General features: G+C 38.8%; 2 protein-coding genes across 3 annotated transcripts; one reads left to right on the top strand and one right to left on the bottom strand.

The window, feature by feature from the left end:
- Nucleotides 1–307: 307 nt before the first annotated feature.
- On the top strand, nt 308–3,341 carry LOC103174657 (dual specificity phosphatase 28). Its single transcript, XM_007887147.1, has 2 exons — nt 308–898; nt 2,403–3,341. Exons 1-2 carry the CDS (start codon nt 554–556, stop codon nt 2,553–2,555), a joined length of 498 nt encoding a protein of 165 aa, XP_007885338.1. The 5' UTR covers nt 308–553; the 3' UTR covers nt 2,556–3,341.
- A 3,389-nt stretch (nt 3,342–6,730) lies between these two features.
- cldn18 (claudin 18) lies at nt 6,731–18,974 on the bottom strand. 2 transcript variants are annotated; one of them, NM_001293010.1, is given in 6 exon segments: nt 6,732–7,567; nt 8,103–8,201; nt 9,542–9,623; nt 10,226–10,390; nt 17,779–18,047; nt 18,919–18,974. In NM_001293010.1, coding segments are annotated over 5 exon segments (648 nt in total). In that variant the 5' UTR covers nt 17,999–18,047; nt 18,919–18,974; the 3' UTR covers nt 6,732–7,485.
- Between the last annotated feature and the right edge of the window lie 778 nt (nt 18,975–19,752).

The following is a 19,752-nucleotide window of genomic DNA, read 5'->3' as shown; positions in this document are numbered from 1 at the left end:
GCTCGAGAGCTTGCGTGTGGTCAACGGAAAAAGACATGAAATGAGCAGCTTCTCAACCCACGCTTTCTTGACTTCTTACAGTACGTGAAAACGTTGAATGAGGGCGCGTTCTAATCCTGAATGTCTAAGCAGAAAATCAAAGAGGTGGGGGTTGGGTGGAGGGGAAACAAGGACAGTATTTTAGGACAAAATGTTGCTGTGCAATTTGGACTGTTGAGCAATTGTGGCACTAGGACCTGGAGGAATCCACAGGAGGTATGGTATGACTGTGCTGTAAATACAGCAGCCAAGTTTCGAGCACACACAGACTCACACATCACTGGTGGCACAACACAGGCCATGAAACAGTTCGATTACTAGTGGATGAAACAGCAGATCGGTTCAGTTGTGTTCCTGCAGCAGGTCCTGGATGCCACTTGAACCGAGATGGACCATTCCTGGGTTTGACTCATGGTGTCTGCAGCAGTGGCTAAAGTCTTAGCACTAAAGCCTTTGATCTCCAACTTGCCTTGACTTTGCTTTTCTTGTGTGCCTTTTGCATTTTTTTTCCCAAATGCTTCAGTTGTCCAAGATCACAGACTCTCTGCTGATCAGTAACTCCAGATCAGCTTGCAACAGTGAGATGCTCTCCAAAGAAGGGGTGACTTTTTGCATCAATGTTTCCAAGCAGCAGCCCTTTCCTGGGCTGAGGATTGGGATCCTCAGGGTCCCTGTTTTTGATGACCCAGCTGAGAATCTCTACAAGTACTTTGACAGATGTGCACAAGTGATCAAAGACACTGAGCAAACAGGTGGCAAGTGCCTGGTGTACTGCAAAAACGGACGAAGCAGATCTGCTTCAATCTGCATAGCTTATCTCTTGAAACACAAGCACCTCTCTCTCCAAGAGGCATTTGAGGTGAGTGAACTGAAACCAGACTGCACTCTCCATATGGTGTTTGCCCGTCTTGTTTGGGTCAGCTCAGCGCTCTTAATGGATGGATTGTGGCGGGTCCATCTCCCTGACTGTTCAGCACCTTGGGACGTCCTCCCGACCTGAAAGGAGCTATACAGATGTAATTTGTTGTTGTTGTTGTTACAGTGCATTCTTCACTGCACGCGCTCATCTTTAGTTAAACGGGCAATATCGTTCCGGAAAAGAAAAGGTTTGGCAAATCTTCATTTTGTCTGTGCGATCACACGACTTCACAGCATAAATTGGGCCGCAAGAATATTTACTGCACGAGATGTCACCGAAACCGCTATGAAATAACTCCTAGGTCTTTTACCACACCCCACTTTCTAAAGTGAAGGGGGAAAAAATGTTTGTGCACTCATTTCCCTTTAAGGAGTGTGCAGACTCTGCAACAAAGTGCACAATGGCTCACAAAAGACTAACCGAGACAAGGCAGGACAGATAAAAGGTTCTTTTATTGAAGTGTCTAACCCAAAATGTTAACCCATTTTTCTTTTTTTAGTTGGCATTCGACCGACTCTCTGTCTATTTTCAGTACCAACTGCTTTTATTTCAAATCTTCAATGATTGCCCTTTTCAATCTCCAGTGTGTAGAAGTAGAAATTCTTTTACTTTGTGCACTTCACTGCTGTGAATGATAATGATCAGCTGCACTTTAACGTTTCAGTGTTGATCACTTTTGGAGAACTCGATGAATCAAATGATAATATGCTTCACTGAATGCCTTTGAAATCTGACCTTTGGAATTATGCATTGCCTTTACAAAGGGAAGCTCATCAGTCAGACCTATTTGAAAATCACATTGTTTCAAAGAATCGTAAAGCTCAACATTTTTATTTACTTTCTATCGCTTGTATTTTCGTGATTTTGAGCTGTGGCAGGGTTTACATTTTGGGGGATGATTTAATCCAGAGTAGAATAGATTTTTAGAACTTTATTTAGAGATGGTTTAGCATCGGTACAGATAGCAGGTTAAGAGTTGTATTTGACCCTGAAATTTATATTGCTATCCTGCTGCATTTGGCAGTTCTGCAAGTAACTGAGATGCAGCACTCCCTCCACAAGCACTGGCTGCTGTGACCAGAGATTATTTCCTTCCTTTGACCAGAGGCAGAAAAGGCCTTCTGCTGTCTCAGGTGGCTAGCAATCTTTATCGATGACAGAGCTCAGAATACACATAAGTTAGCAAGGTTGCTTTCTGACTTTGGGGAAGATTTACGGGTGAAAAGTAGTTGCAATTTCTGAGCATGAAAGAGCTCTGTCTGTAAACGTTAAATGTTGTACTTTTTTCAAAGCTGGAAATGAATCACCTAAAATTCACAGCTCACCAGTGCACAATCTACTCTGAACATTCTTTGGATGTGGAAGTGTATGTTACCTAGATAGTTTGGTAGCTTTATTGTTGACCAACCTGTTTTAAATCTGCTCCAAATATTTATTTTCACAGACTGTGAAGTCAGCCAGGCCAGTTGTGGAGCCCAATGAAGGTTTCTGGGCTCAGCTTCAAAGATATGAAGAAGAACTTCGAACCAGGCAGATAGAAGCTAAATCCTCACCTGATGGCCATTTGCTTCAGGCAGGATGTCATTCCAAACACTGACTTGAAATTTGCATTTAAAGGGCTTTCCAAATTGCTGTTCTGGTGGATTGCAGTACCTCACTCTAAGAAAAGGACTGATGGTTCAAGTATGAGTGCATCTGGTACATAAGGGTTTATGTCCCTGTGCCAGTATATATGTGCGATTAAGGAAAATTACTATGCTATGGGAATGGAAAGCTTGTGATGTGCCAGAATGATGTTGTGTGGCAGGTGGCACAATGAGTTATTTGGATACCAATTTTATTGCGTTGCACGTTTACAACAGTGGTAAAAAGTTGTCTTAGCAGCACCTCATGCTTATTTAGCTTTAACCACTATATAAAACTCAGGTAAAGGTTATAAACCAATCAAGTTCACAACACAATATAATGCAAGGCTGGCACCATGTTGGTCCAATTGAACGTCTTGATGATCCATTTGTGTATGAATGCGCTCACTGATTCCTATCCTCTTCACTCTTGGATATGTAACAGTCGCACATAGGAAATTTGCATTAGCCCTTGAAAATCCTCAATAAAATCAGGGCAGCTGTAGAGAGCAACATTCCTCCCATCTCACAATGGGGAATGATCCACTCACTAGGTCTGATCAATCACTTTCCCGACAGAGACACAGCCAGTAACCTGCCACAATCCTCTCATATATAATGTCACGCAGCTTGATCTAACCCTGTCTACACAAGTGGTAAATGCCAATATATGCAAACACAAAGGTAACTGGCTATATGTCAATGTTAATGCATATTTGTATTCCTTTTTACAAATTAAAAAAGAGCAAATAACTCTCTGACTGAAGTAAAGTGTTTCCGTTGCTGCTTTGGGTATAGGGACAGCTCAAAAAGAAGAGAATGAAAGTCACCTAGATCCTGCTCGTCGCTGTTTCAAGGTAATTGATTGCCAGTTCGGGCTGTGTTGTTTCCATTTATGCTCAGCTCAAGACAGGATAGCTTTGCACACTTTAACTTGCATTAATAGCAATTAATAGCAATGCCTCATTTACAAGCATCTTTGATAAACAGTTTATGTTGCTCTTTATTACTGTAGCAAATTAGAGATTACAGTAACTTTGTGTCTATGTAGGTTTAGATCCCAGTCATTGCTGATAGCACCCAGGAAGACCTAGAATTTTTGATGTTAATATATTTGCCTAAAACCTTTAGCTATTTGGTGGTCCGGTATGAATGAACCAGGTTCTGTTTTAAAATTCCAAGTGCCAATTTTGCCAGCCTATATAAAGGAATTCCCCTTTAAAGACATTTCCTTCAAAAATTAATGAACCTGAAGCAGAGCCTGGAATTTATGTCCAGCTGTTACTCAGTTGACATAACTTAGTTAGTTTCTCTGCACAGGGTAACTGAGCAATGACGCAAATCAGGCTGTCAAGTAAGGTCAATACTGAGTTCACTGCAGATTAAAGCCTTGAAATTTCCTTTTGCTAATATCACAAAATGTTTTGGAAGTCACTGCTGTAGATTATCACAATACATTGTTTATCATTAGTTCTTATTACTCCTGAAGAACGTTACTATGGTATAGTTATATTACAGTGTATTTTGGATCCTGTCCTCTCCCGCACCAGGCTCCGTGACCCGATCACCCCCATCGCGGCCAACTCCACTGGCTTCCCATTACACAAGATATAGTTCAAGATCCTGGTCTTCACCTTCAAAGCTCTTCACGGCCTTGCTCCCACCTATCTCTGTGACCTCCTAACCTCCTACAAATCTGCCTGCACCCTCTGCTCAGCAGGCTACGGCCTGCTTTACGCCCTGCCTCGCCTGCCCCACCATTGCTGGACGGACATTCAGCCACTCTTCCCCCACTCTCTGAAACTCCATCCCGCAGTCGCTCCACCTTGCCTCTCCCTTGCATCCTTCGAGACCCTCCTCTTCGACCGTGCCTTCGATCATCCTCCTTCCCCCCCCGCACTCAACCCTCCCCGATCCCGACCCCCAGCTTGGGTCCGAAACACTGATTGTCCAGCGCCTTGGGATGTCCTCCCGATGTGAAAGGCGCTATACAAATGCAATTTTGGTGTTGTTGTTTTATCTTAATTTTGCTTCAGATTGAGAATAATAATAGTAAAATACAAATGGATAGCTCTCTCAGCGTCCCCCTCACATTTCACAGAACCAAGTGAAAGTGACAGATTGAAAATAAGGGAAATGACAATCTATACCATGATATATGAATGCGAGTAAATAAGGATATGTATGTTTAAATAGCAAATCGAAATGCTTTGCTCACTGGCAGTGTTTTGGAATTGGTGAGTTGCCTTCTTTGAATCTCACAATCCAATAATCTTAAACCAGAAGTTACACTTAATGTACCAAATCTGGTGTTCCAGCACCTTTATAATATTTGCATTACATTTTGTAATCAAGACAACATAGTCTGTGCTGTATAACGATTTGTCCAATTTCAACACACTACCTGGAATTGGACCTATTTGTTTGTCCCTTTAGATAACTACATTATTTTTCCATTTTTTTTACACCCTTTGCTTCAGGTGCCACTTTCCCTGATGAGTAGCCTAATTTGGAGACGCAATGCTACCAGCAGTTCCACATCTAGCTGTCTGAAAGAGCAAAGTAAATCCCTGATGTAATTAGAACAGAATTCTCGCTGGTGTTAACATAAAAACAAATGGCGAAAAAAAAATTCTGTGACAGAATAAGGTTGCTCGAAATGCTGAAGATTGTCTAAAAGGACAGTTGACCTCCTGAGGTGAGAGCGAAATAACAGATTTCTGTTGATTTACCGCCCTGTTAAATTGTCAGCAACATGCAATGGTTCCTGATAGATATATCCATTCATTTTAGTTATGCTCTATTCCATGTTTTGTGACAAGCCACAAAGCCAATTGATTGCAACAGTAAGGAGTTCAAAGAGGTTGTGAGATAAGAGAATAGAACTGAGATAGATGGTGTAATGCACATGTCGCAACATATCTGAGTTGGCTTGGAAAAGAACTATACGTTACAACCTTTACTCTTTTGATCCCCATTGTAACATCCAATTGGACCAAGTTATTATCTAAGAACCAGATGAAAATAAAAACATTAGAACATTATAAGTATTCTAATGCAAAGTACGAGAGTGTGCTCAGCGATCTTCATACAGTTTTTTAAATTTATTGCAGAACAAGCTATAGATTTACTGTTAAATGGATAGTTAATGGCAAGCATGATATGAATTGTTTCTTTTGCTTTTTGAGAGTACCGGAAAACCTACCCTGTAAAATATAAATTAATGCTTCAGGTTTGACATATTGCAGATTAGCTAATGAATTTCTGCCTGGTCATAAATGGAACAAAATAGGCTCTGAGTGCATCATGAGGGTAAGATTATGCTACTCCAGTGACAGTATTTCAAAGCTGAAAACTGACGCACTTTGGTAAACCTTCCATAAGAAATGGAAATATTTGGAGCCTAGTGGTCAAGACAAAGGTGCATTAGTTATGGAGCTCAATACTTTAAAGGGACATTATGTGAATTGTGAAAATGCATCTGCACAGAATCTTAATTTACTGCCCACCCTTTTTCACGAACATAGGAATTGTTATCTATCACTGTTATCCACGACTGTTTGTGGGACATTGCTGTGTGCTATTGGCCTGCTGTGTTTCGCCCACAAAAATACAAACAATTCACTTTACAGTATATTATGTGAAGCGCTTTGAGACGTCTCGAAGACATGATTAGGCGCTATATCAAATACAAGGATTATTATTATTACTAGGGTTAGGTATTAGTACTAGCTTCCTGGAGGAGGGAGGGAAGCAGGCAAGAACAGGTATTATAAGATAACTTAGTAACTTTAAGGAGTCCTGTAGCTCAGTGGTTAGAGCACTCGCTTTGCAAGTGAGAGACCTGAGTTCAATTCCAGGCAGAGGGCGAAACCTTGGGCAAGTTTCCTTACTCCACACACCTAATAATAATCCCTCCAAAAAAAACAAAAAACAATAATAAATTGGTCATTTTCAATCCATATGACTGTTTGTGGGACATTGCTGTGCGCAATTGGCTGCCGCGTTCGCCCACAAATATACAGTCAATTCACTTTACAGTGTGTTCTGTGAAGCGCTTTGGGACGTCCTCCCGACGTGAAAAGCGCTATATCAAATGCAAGGATTATTATTAGTAGTAGTAGTAGCATAAAAAGACAGGAACATATAGTTTTAAAAATTTTATTATGTATCTTACAAATTCAGCAAGAATGTTAGAGTTAATTGAAGCATTTACAGATCTACAATTTTTTTTTGCTAATGAAAGCAAATAAAACTACCCACATACAAAAAGACTACAAAATGAGGTCAGTACTGTGATCCATGCAAAACTCAGGAAAGAGCATATGTGTAGGGAAAAAAAAGTAAGTAAATCACATATAACAAATTTAATTGAAAGCATAGCTGGAGGAGATAAAGGCTACAGTTTCTCAGTTGCAGGTTAGCTTCTTTGAGAACTTTGCAGCGAATTACCACAAAATCGCTCTGGCTGTTTTGTATTCACAAGAACATAAGAAGTTGCAAGGCGAAAACAGACAAAGGTCCCACAGTTCGCCTTCCACTATCCTGGCAGTTGCATGCACATTTCAAGTCTGAAACTATATACTCTATCCAGAGATATTCTGGCATGAGATATTAAAAAGATATACGATTTAAACACGCAAAACTTTCTGGACTTGGGAGTCCAAAACTACTGAGTCTACTAGGCCATGATTATTTTAATAGCTTTAAAAAGGAAAAAGTCTGGCATTGTCATTGATAGAACATGCAAAATATTCAGTACTGCCAAATGGAAATCTAGTCTACGTATTTAAATGCTTCACAGAGTGCTATATGATTTTGACAAAATACAAATGTTTTTTCTATAAGAGTTTCTGAGATCTGAGTAACATAAAAGGTAAAAATTTTTGTTGACTTCTTGGTTTAGACGTAGGCCTTTGATTGAGATGTTTCCGACTTTGTGTAGATCCGTTGACCACTCTTGGGAGCAGAATATTTGTAGCCTCTGTGGAGAATAATATCAACATTGTTATTACTTGGATAAAAAGGCACAATTTAATTCAAATAACCTATCATTGAATTTTATCCTCTTATTTGGTTTTGGAGTGTACCATTTTTATATTGCTACTTTTTCTGTTTCCCCCCTATCCACTGCCCACCCCCACCAAAAGGAATACGGCAAGGAAAGATAACTTCTTAATAATTAATAATAATAACCCTTGCATAGTTATAGTTATAGTGTTTTCCATGTTGGGAGGAGGTCCCAAAGCACTTCACAGGGTATAGTGAAATGGAGTGATCATCTATTTGAGAGAACTTTCACGTGATATGGTTGGATTCAATCAGAGTTCCAGAAATGAATGGCTATTGCCACCAAGTACCCCTGAGCCTGGAATCTGGATATTTCAACTCTGTTACATAGGTGATTCTAATCTAATCGGGGTGTCTTTCCTCACTAAACAACATGCTGAAATCAGATTGGTCACACCAAGTAAGCATGAAAGAGATACATAATTGATAAAGGCCAAAATATAACTTACTTTGGATTCCTTTTGCAAGAGCAACACAAGAATGAGCCACCAAGGATGAGCAGACTTGCTCCTGCCCATCCAATGTAGAGAGCAGATCCTAACTCATACCTGAAGAAGCAATAAATTGATCAGCAAATCATTTTTGAATGCAATTACCAGTTAGCATCACGCGCAGAACTAAAAGGTAACCTTTGGACCCTTTATTAATTGAGGCATTGTGTATTTCATCTTGCCAAATTGCTGACGGAATATTCTTAGTTTAACTATCAGTAATCTAATCTCTAAAGACAAAATATGAAATTCTTTCCTCACTTTTGGTAATTGATAAAACTGCCAACCAATAAACAGTTGACGGATACAGCAAAGAGCACATTATGTAGTTGTAAAAGAGCAGGTATGTAGAGACAGTTTGCTTTATCACCCTCGGTTCTGGGTTGGAAGCCACACCTTTTCTAAAAGATAAAATGATCAAGGACATTTTTTGCAGGATCAATCATCATTTCTCCAGGGTGCCACCTGTTAGAAGTGTAATATATTCTATCCCAATGGTACTCACTCTAAATACAACAGTACTTTATCCACTTTATTTTCCCAAACGTTTTCTTCCTACTCTCGTAAAGGCGCTTTCTCATTTTGGGAGCCAGTTTCATGAGCAAGGTGGCAGCAAACCATACCTTGTCTTCATTAAAGTCCACGTTATTTGGGCACTTTCTAGCAGAAGACAAGGATAATGAACTATGATTGAGTGTTCCCTTCCCTAGCCCAGAACATTGAGGTCAGTTACAGCAACCCTATCAGTATAGATAGCCCCAAATCCAGGCATCAAAGACATCAAACCCAAAACCTTCCTGGTCTCTCTAGCTCAGCAGCACTCAGAGACCCCATCAATTTGAAAGATTTGTGAAAGGATTCAAAAACATCACTTTCTTCATGTATCTGATGTGCCTCTTGCTAATGTACAAGAACTCTGCTTGGATACCATTCGGATTTTTTATTTCCATTGGTCAAAGGCTACCCTCAGTCAAGATGAGTACTTGAGCAAAGGTCCAGTGAGTCACTGTGAGACGCACTCAAGTATGTGCAAGATATTGATATTTGTGAATCCTTTTACAGATCCCACGAATTGGCCTCCATCATTGCTTAAACAGTAAATACATGCAACATGACAAAATATTGTCTTGGTGGGATTACCAAGTTCATTATAATCAATGTTCTCAGTAAATGTACCATTTCTAGAGCATCTAGTATGCTATTTCAGTTCCTAACACTGTTAAGCATAACATCACAATACTTATCATTTAAACCAAAGTCTTCTTTAATAGACTAGGTTGAGGAAAGACAAAAATATTTTGAAGTTTATCATAAATCTCTATAAATTGATTTATTTCTAAAAGGAATGTATCCACTGAGATTCCTTTAACCTTGTTCATTGAATCCGCCAAACATACCTGGTCCCAGCGTAGATGGGGTTGTAGAAATCTTGAGTGACATTGAAGGCGTACCAGGAAATTGGTACTAAACAACAAACACCTGTCAAGCAAAATAATTAAAGCATATAAATTTTATGTAAACTCTGAGTTGAGTAGTGACTCATTGATTGTACCTGTCATTTTATAAAACCAATTGGAGATATCACCAAAACTAGTTGAGATAGTGAAATGTCTGCTCTGCTCAGCCGGTATCAATTCTTTGTCCAGTAGAGATCAGGAAAATCCCACATTTAATCTCTGGTCTGATCTCAGCCAGGCAGCAATCGGGTGCTACACTTGACCTCAAAACTCCTGTACTACGGGGGGGTGGGGAGAGAAACCAATTAGGATTCTTGCTCTCAAGGTACTTGTGTTATTAACATCTTGAGATTCTTTGCTAAAATTCTTGGAATGGCTTGGTCACTTCCACAATCTATTCTGATTCAGGATCAGTCACATCTGTTAATGAAGCAATTTGCAAGCGTACAGTAGATTTCTGCTCTTGGAGTTGATATTCTGATTAGTTAGGATTATAACCATTTAGGTTAGCGCTCTGAGATGCTACGTGGAGGGTGCTATATAAATGCAAGTTGTTGTTGTAGTAGGTTTTGACCAACTGGTCTTCCAGCTTCAAAATCACTATTATTATTAGTTTTTACTAACCTGCAAAAACGTAGACAAGCCCACCAGACAGGGCAATCTTTCCTTTTTTAGTCTCGTCCGTTGCCCCAATGTTGGTACATTTCAGCCCGAACAAAGCCATCAGAGTGCCCAAAACTCCCAAAATAATAGAAATGATCATCAGGGCACGACATGCTTGAACGTAGGCTGCAGAGAAAGGAAATAACTTAGCACTGGTAGAAAAGCAAGCAGTGACTGGTATAGTGAATGTACAAACATTGAATCGACATAGAAATTACCAGACATTAATACAGACACAGGTGAGTACCAGTGTAGAAACAAACCTGCATTGGCATGACTTATCTACCTTATCCATCTCACATCAGTTCTCAACATTTGTATAAGAATCGTTTTGTTATTCTTGAGAAAGTCCCCTTTCTCCATTCTTGTTTTTGCCTCTCTTCCTCTCTGGCTTATTTCCTCCCTCCCTTCTATATCTTACTTCTGTTGCCCCTCTCCACCCTTTCCTTTCCTCTCTTGAAGCCTTTCTCATTTCATTATTTTGGCTCTCTCTTTCCTCCTTCCATTTCAATCTAGAGGTCATGTTAAGGTGAATCATTGAAGAACGATAAAAGGAGCTTGCTCTTTATTTGACCCAAGACCTGCTTCACCAGTCTGAATTTTTCCACTTCCAATTCCAACTTCTTTGAGTGAAGTCGCCAATTAACAAGAAGTCTTTGTAAGAAAGACCATCTTTACCAGATTGTGGTAAAGAGCAGAAATGACGATATTTTTTTTCCCCAGAGACAACATTTAAAATTAATCAGGCAATAAAATGCTTGTTGCCTGGAAAATAGTGACCAGCAGTTAATTTCTGTTTGCGAACTTATTTACTTATTCTTCCAACTAAACCAATAACAGTCAGGTTATTATCTATTTATCTACTCTGATAGGCTAGCTTTGATGACCTAATTGTATTTGAATTGTCCAATATGAATGCATTTTTAGGACCTGCTCATATCTATTAATAACAATTTTTTAATAACAAAAGTGACTATATTCCCTCTTTAATCTTTTCACTGATAGATTTACTAACTATTACTTCGGAAACCACAATCTAATCAACCAGCACCAAAGTTTAGGGGATTATTCTGCTCAGTGCACTCTTCATAGTGAATTAGTTGTTGTGGGTTAAAAGCTATCTTGGGTCATTCAGTAAGTTTTACTTGTGCATGTACAAATAAATGTGATGCAATTTTAAATTATCAATATAATGTAAATGCAAAAGGAAATTGGTCTTACAAATTCCATCATTATTCATAAGTGCAGAAAGATTTGGTTACTTATGGGCATTTAGCCCACATCAACACATTTATGTATTGAGCACAATAATTGCTTAAATGATTTGACTGTATCTGAATTTGCCACTCAACTTCTATCTTTATAGTTGATACCTGGTTAGAAAATAGGTTTCATTCAAGGGGAAATTCCTGGCTGACTGAGTTTCTGGAACTGCCAGGGATAACCTCCTTGCCCAAATCCCCTTTAAATTAGCTACAAGGGTAAATTCACTTTGCAACAGCTGCTATTTCTGGAGCTCCAATGACCACACAGTGCCGTTAATATTACTTTGCAGCTTAGCACAATGTGCAATTTCAAAAACTTTGCTCACAATAAAATTTGGATCAAAAGACAGTTCAACATTGACAAATGCAGCAATCATACCCATTCGAATCTTTACATAATTGGAATCATTGAATTTGATTCTTATAGTAAATTCACAATCCGGAATATAGCTGAGCCAAACAGACTTGGGTCTGTCTAGTCTTGCGCTGTGGCGGCAGTTGGGGAATTATAATTGGCCTCAGTAACTTCAGGTTGGGAAGAGGAAATCTGCTAGATTTTTCTGTTCTCCTGATTGTTATCCAGAGAAGCTAACCTGAGATGTGGTTGCCCAGTCAGAACAGATTGGGTTCAGTTATGATAAATCTCCCTCCAACCACCCACAACCTCCAAAAGTCTGTATATGAGTGGAATTTCTTCCTCCAAAGTATCTGGGAGAATGTTTCAAAGCTTATTCTTTGGTGTGAGTTGCGCTATTCCTCTCTCCCACCCCCGCCTCCCCGGCTCATTTTCATTCATTTTTAAAGGAGGGGACTTTGGTAGCCAGCAGTTATTTCACTGCCACACCCTTGATTTCCCAATGTCACCCACAATTTACTAGCACCATAAAAAGGCCCAGAGCTGCTGGTGTGGGAGAAGAGGGAAGAAAACTGCTATAAGGGTTTTAAATGGAGTTGGCACCCATGCCCCCAAAAAGTGAACTAGGCTGAATCGTTACAGCCAAAGAACTGGAAAAGTACAGTTTAAATTGATCAGTTTGACTTTAAGTAAAGTCAATGATGCCAATGATTTATGTGGGGGTGATTCTTGCCAACTGCAAAAAAATTGTTTCAAATAAAATTCTTAATCGATGCCAAAATACCACCAGTAAGTACCAGTAAGTGTCACTGGTTTCTGACAAGTGGCTTAACTAGTTCCTCTGTAGGTTAAATGGTTTTACAAAGGGATTAGAATCCAACTTTACAGCACTGTTCAGATCTTTGCTTCCTCCATTTTGTGAGTGCAGTTTCCTAACTCTATACTCTAGAGAGAGTTGGGAGGCGCCTGTCAAACTCATTCAAATGGAGGATAAAGGACCTCCCATTGACATCCGACCATCTTAAAAATCATTAGTAACTGAAAAAGGATTTACTTAAATCATTTTTTAAAAAACTCTTGTGTGATCCTTCAATGGTTGTCTTACCAATTCTCAAAGGATTCTTTCACCAGACATTTACCAATAGCCAACACTCACTTGCGAACCCAGTCCTGGCCTCCAACTTATAACTATGAACATTAAAGGATATCAATGCTTATAATTTCTTGATTAACTATCTTGCAATTATACTGATTTCAAATTTTGAAACATAACTGAAAAGACTACAGAAAAGGATGACTTTTATAGAAGGGTAGAAAAATGCAATTAGTCATTCTGATAGTTCTTGGATTACGGCACAAACTAAACTCTTTCCTTGTGTCTTTTTTTTGATATTGCCTAAATTACCATTCTTTCTTTGATGTACAAAATGCAGCATTGATTCATTTAATAGAATATTACTATGATTACTGGTAAAAGGCAGAATCTTTTCTAAAGTAAGTATATTTTCAACAATAGTGGGAACAAATCTTGCATTAAAAACATGACCAATTTAAAGGAAGACCATCAATTTTATGTATCAAAAGCAAACGTTGAATAAATAAATACATACTAATGTTAAATTTTAACTCCTTTTAAAAAGTTTTGAACAATTGGAATCACTCTACTACTAAGAGTTACTGATATCTGAAAGCTAGAATGTGATATATGTATGGAACTGAGCCATGCAAACCAAACATCTGAGGTTGAACCTACCTTTAAGCTCGATGATTTTAGTTGAGGCAGTATTAGGGAGATTACATTTAATGTAAATTCTGCTATGTCCCACTCACACACCACACCAACACTCACTATCTAAGCTCACTCATAGCGAATGGACACTTGTGCGAGTTAAGGGAAGGGAGGTGGCACTTAGTCAGCCACATCCCGTCAACAAGTCAAAGTAACACTCAGCTCTTAAGTGAGCACCTTTTCACAAAAGCTCAGAATTTGCCTGTGAAACTTTACGAGAACAATAATTGAAAACCAATGACAATTAGTACATTTTTTTACCTAGGCTCCCAAATGGTTACATTTGTAAAGTTGCGGTTTAAACAAGCATGGTTCAAATGTAATTGTTAAAAAGACACCTACAAGATAGGCCAAGCAGAGACTCAAACTCTCGACAGTTGAAAACACCAGTATTGTCCTGGGCGCAAGACTTCCACAGATTTTCATACAGCCTGGAGCTCGTGATCACGCTTCCCTGAATGGTTGAAATCTTCCAGTAATTGCTTGCCAAAGAGAATCCAGACAGCATCCACCCTGCTATTGCCATCAGAAACCCGGTGATCTCCATAGGTCCTGACATCCTGAAGCCTTACGAATAGGATAGTCTCGTTCCAGAAAAAAATTCAGACCCGCAGAGAATCCTCTTGTTACAAGCACGAGCGCAGGGAAACGTCTCTCTTCAAGTCCAGACACTCTTTCCCTCTCCGCTCTTCTGTTCCTTCATAAAGACAACCCAACCTTCGCTCTCTTGCTCAGTCATAAAGTGATAAGGTTGCACGTAAACGGCAATAAATGGGTGTGACTTGGGCAGTTATGATGATTAGTAAAAGATGAACTTTCCCGAAACGGTATCGATTCAGTCATTAGGTTTTAAAATTCAACCAAAAAAGCAGGGCAACTGTCAACATGTTTCATATTTCGTTTGTATTTTACAAGGACAGTTGTGAATTACTTTTAGTAAAGACCTTTGTCATTAGGAAATATTTGAATTTTCACCCCGATAAGCCCTTGAACCACATCCTCGTTCATTTTATTCATTCGTTTAACACCGTGGTACAGCCTATATTATTACACAGTGTGCTTTCTGTCTGTGTATATTCTCACACAGTACAAAAACATAAATGGCTTATAAAGTATAATTTGGTTCAAAACCTCGCAAAAGCACAGTTGTTTTTTTTAGTTATTTTGTGCACTAGACCTGAGTCACAGAGTTAAGGTCAGTTAATGTTTTACATGGAATCGATTCTCAGTATCAATATTGCATGGAGCTCTCGGTAAAACTGAATAGGATGAAAGTGCTACAGTGCAGTATTGAAAATCACTTATTTTGGAATAAGGTTAATTTCCAAATGCATCACATGGTGACGTTCTTTCATTACTCTACCCCCGGGTTGGATATACTTCCCCGAACTCCAATCTATGTCCAAATTTCCCTTCTGCAAGGCCCATTTTCCTCTTTCCTCACAACCACCACCATCAGCATATATCGTAGTTTGATTTTGTTTGCTGTCTTTTTAAGCGTTCGGCTTTCTTGTGTGGTCTGGAGCACAGTGACAATAACAACAAATTACATTTGTATAGCGCGTTTCACATCGGGAGCACGTCCAAAAGCTATATACTCTCCAAAAGGAAAGAAAATTAATGTGAGAATGCTTGGGTTGTTCAATCTGGCTCACAGTAGTATAATATATCCTGGACTCTGACAGGTACCCAGTTTGTCAATCAATAGGATGGATATGTACTACAGATTTCACTTAAGTAGACTTTTTTTTATATTTCTTGCACCACATTTCTATTAACCAGGGATCGTTAAAGCAACTTGTTTCTTAAATATATTTGATAATGGTTCCCTGAAAATCCTTAGGTCATCCATTGAATCACTTGAGAATTTTGAAGGGATGCAAATGGAGAATGGAGTCAATATTGATTTACACCACTGTGTTCGTACTGGTCTTTAAAAACCTAAATTGTATAAATGGGGGCCAGGTGTATGCGAAGCATAACATAGACTATCTGAATCAAGTAGCAAATCAATGAAGCGAAGCAGACCAGAGAGCAGGCCAACATTTCAGTACTTTTACTTAAATAAAGGTTCCCATGTGCCAGTCCTGGTATTTATAAAGGGAAAAAGTGCTACAACTTCATGTCGTGGATTCTGAGTGGGTATTTCACACTAATTTGATGATTAATTGTGAACAGGACTGTGATGTGTACTGCAATGATACAATTTGATTGCTGACAGGTGTTTGAGCATTCTGATCTTTGGGATAAACAGCATCAGCACCATCCAGGTAAGGGTAAGTGGATTTTTTGTGAATTTGTAAAGAGGAAAATATAGTTAATTTTAAGGTCCGAGGGAGTTGTTAGGAACTGCCAGATTATGAGTTATGTGAGTCTGTTTTTTGTGTTTTGTGTTTCTTGACCAGTTAAAACAGAGGTGGTGGTAGCTATCATGGTGTGCTCTTGAACTAAAAAGGATATGAGTGATGGCTCAAGTACTCATCGATTGTTCCTTTGTTGTTTTGATCAAAAATTGTTGAAGATATGGAATCAGAGTAGTGGTATGGTGTATTTCTCAAGACATTGTAAATTCAATAGTGATAATTATTGTAATGATGAACAATCAGTTTAGGCTGGCGAGATATTAGTTGAATGCTCAATATAAGGAACCTTGCAATTCTTCCAAATTGACTAATGCTACAAATAGGCATTCAAGGTTTGTCAGCTCGGTTCACCTTGAACTGTGTTCAGATTTGCTTCCAAGACTTTATAGATGAAACCATGTTTCTTTTCATACCAGACATTTAATCAATAGCACTAACTCTAAAGCAATCACTTTCCAAATCTGAAACCTATAGGATTGGGAAACCACGTATTGGATTATGTTGCATTCTTTACATTGCTACAGGGTTCCTTGACAAGCATCAAAAATAATTTATGTACTAAAGTTTTTTAAATTGTCTCCAATATATGCCTAATGGTGTAAGACCATTTATTAAATAGTTATGGATTTAGGCAAATAGCTTTTATTGCAGAATTTCACATTCAGCAATAATATTTTCTAATTCTTGTGTTATGCTGCATATGAAGATTCAGCACATGATGCTAAGTCATGAGAATGTATCTCAAGTGAATGTAGTAGCTATTCCTGTGAATCCTGATCTGTTTTGAATTGTGCTCCCCAGTAGTTTTTTATTTGAATCAAACAATATTTATTTTTCTACTTGTCCAAAACATGTGTCCCAGCCAGCAGCCAACCACCTTACACACCTCAACGTCATTATGTCGTCCCTGATGTATGCTATGGTACGGATATGAAATCATCAAGTTTATTAGCAGCAGTGATTATTAGCTGGGAATGATCAGGCACGATTAAGATTGATGGATGTCTCAGCTATATCATCTAAGTGTCCTATGACTGTATCACTTGGCAAGAGCGCTGAATTATGGAGCATACATTCGTCTATAGATGCGGCAGGACTCTGTAGAATAAAGCCATTATGCTGTTTTCTCATAATTTTTCCTTGTTGGTGTATTGAATTCCCATCATGTTTACTCCAAGTGGCTTAATTGCTTGTTATTTCTCTCTGTTGCTTGATTTCCATTATCCAATGGAATAATGGCTCTAGCAGCCCGTAAATTCCATCGAAAAATGTATGATTAATATCCAAGGGATAATTAGGGGGAAAAGCTAACCAATGGCTCATATGGCAAGGTTCTAGCCAATGTTCCTTTATAGTACAACCCATTTTCACTCAATCCCCATTAACATGAGGGATTATACAATTGAAGAATGGAACATTTTTCTGCTTTGCATTCAATATTATTCTTAAATCCAAGATGTTAATTGGCACACGTAAACAGTAATGCCTCCTTCTTACCCCACACCTGAAATGTTTTCCACTGATAGTCAGTGGATAGTCAGCCCAAGTTAGTCTGAGCCTCATCATTTATGCCTAAATAATAAAGGCGTGGCACAGAATAAACTCAAAAGGAAGGAAACCATGTGCAGCTGAAATTGGTAATAACTGAAAGAGAGGTTTTTGAGAGGGCATTCAATGAAGATAAGCCAGGCAATCGTATATCAGTTTTGGTCATCAGTTCAGTTAAGAAGTTTCTTACTTACGGTTTAAAGCAAGTAATGACCAATAGAACGTGCACTGCATTGTCCCCAAAGAGGTAAAAGCACAGGTTCTCCAGAGCCCATCATAAGTCCGGGTGGAAGTGATAAGTGTTGCATGGAAAGTTGACATCTTCCATGCAGTAGATAATGTAGAAACAATGACGAAGACTAAACCTATGAAGCCTAGTAAAAGGGAAGTAATCTGAAAAGCTGTTGCTCCCATCTCTTTCTGTCAGTATATCCAAGGAAACTTGAGGATCTTCAGTTGAATTCTGCAAGAGGAACAGAATAACTTCATGACTTTGTTGTTTGATTTATTAAAGTGTACATTGCATGGTATGGGAATGTCTCTAGCTCTTTGATGCTCAAAGGGGTGATGTCTTCATAAATGCTTGTTTAGTAACATGCCAGTAACTCACTAGTTAAAGCATCTATAACCAGTGTCTAGTTCAGTGAGGCTGGAGGAGGGGGAGATAGGAGAAATATGTTTCATGAAAAGAAAAGCGGATACCTTATTGTAACTAGTCAAAGATCTGCAATATGTGACACTCATTGAATAAATTGTCATAAATATCGGTTCAGAATTGATGTTAAACTTGTAAAACGTAAAACCAATGCAAAATGATTGCTGCATGATACACATTGCTTGTTTTAAGACTGTTGTGATATTATTGAGAAGTAATCTGCAGTTGGTTGTGAGGGGGATTTCATAATTGGTTTGTATAGAGGGGAATTGCTCTCTGAAAGTTCATATCTATAGACTACAGTGTAATTTAGTATCTACTGATTTAGTCCTGTGGAAGAGCTTCACTGGGGTTATGAACCGTTTTTCCAAGCTGTAAGTAATAATTTCACAAGGGATAATCTTTCCGTGCATTTGATATAAATGAAGCCAAGTCCTCTTGTTTGCGAGGCGAGCGCTAACCACTGCACTACAGCCCTCCACTCCTTTCCTATCCACTCCTATCCTATCTAGTATGCTCATACTAAAATGAAAATGAACCAGCAAAATGTGGTCTACCATTGCAGTTTTCCTTTGAAATCTGAGAAATTGTCCAGCAAGTTTTAAAAGCAGAAATTTAAAATGAAGTATATTTAAAACAACATAATGAATAGAAATCGTACAATGCTTTTTTTTTTTACCTTTCGGCCGCTCAATCCTTGGAGTCCAAATGTCCTATGCACTGCTTGTTCTGCAAACATTGTGATAGTTTGGGTCAGACCCCTATCATGTTTATCTCTATCAAAATGTTGGAAGTTGGGCTGGAACATCCCTTGTGCAGAATTGATGACCTTGTTGTGCAACTGAATCCAAACATTCTGTTTCTCTACCCAAAAATAATAATAGTAATTTTCCTTACATTTGATAATAATAATAATAATAATAATCCATGCATTTGGTTTAGCGCTTTTCACGTCTTCTAGACATCTCAAAGCACTTCACAGAGTATACTTTAAAGTGAATTGACTGTACATTTGTGGGTGAAACGCGGCAGCCAATTGCGCACAGCAGTGTCCCACAAACAGTCATGGATTGTAGTGACCAAATAGAACCTCATCACGTCACAACGTCTCAAAGCTCTTCACAGTAAAGTGGATTTGACTATGCATTTTGTGGGCAAAAATGTTTTGAGGAGATGAAAGCCAATAAGTCCAAAACGCTTGTCCCTTTTTGTAGGTCTCAACCCCACCTTCTTAATCCCTTGTGTCTCCAGCATCACATCTAGTGCCTCTCGGGTCTATTTCAATGCTTCCCTGCTAACTTTCATTATTTTAACTTTAACTTGCATCTCCTGGGTTTTGATTCTTCCACGATGCACTGCATAACTGTTCACTCGCTTCACTTTCTCAACTTTATCATATGACAAAGGAACTTTTATTTTGTTTCCTGCTCATCTCCTCTCCTGATGCCATTGATTCCTGCTGGGGTGTAATCCCCAAGGCAATCCTCCAATAGCTTGCCCAAGTTCTATCCTG

Source organism: Callorhinchus milii, unplaced genomic scaffold (assembly GCF_018977255.1).
Source record: "Callorhinchus milii isolate IMCB2004 unplaced genomic scaffold, IMCB_Cmil_1.0 Scaffold11, whole genome shotgun sequence".
Classification (NCBI taxonomy): domain Eukaryota; kingdom Metazoa; phylum Chordata; class Chondrichthyes; order Chimaeriformes; family Callorhinchidae; genus Callorhinchus; species Callorhinchus milii.
Note: the sequence above shows the minus strand (reverse complement) of the source record. Positions and strands in the feature narration are given on the sequence as shown.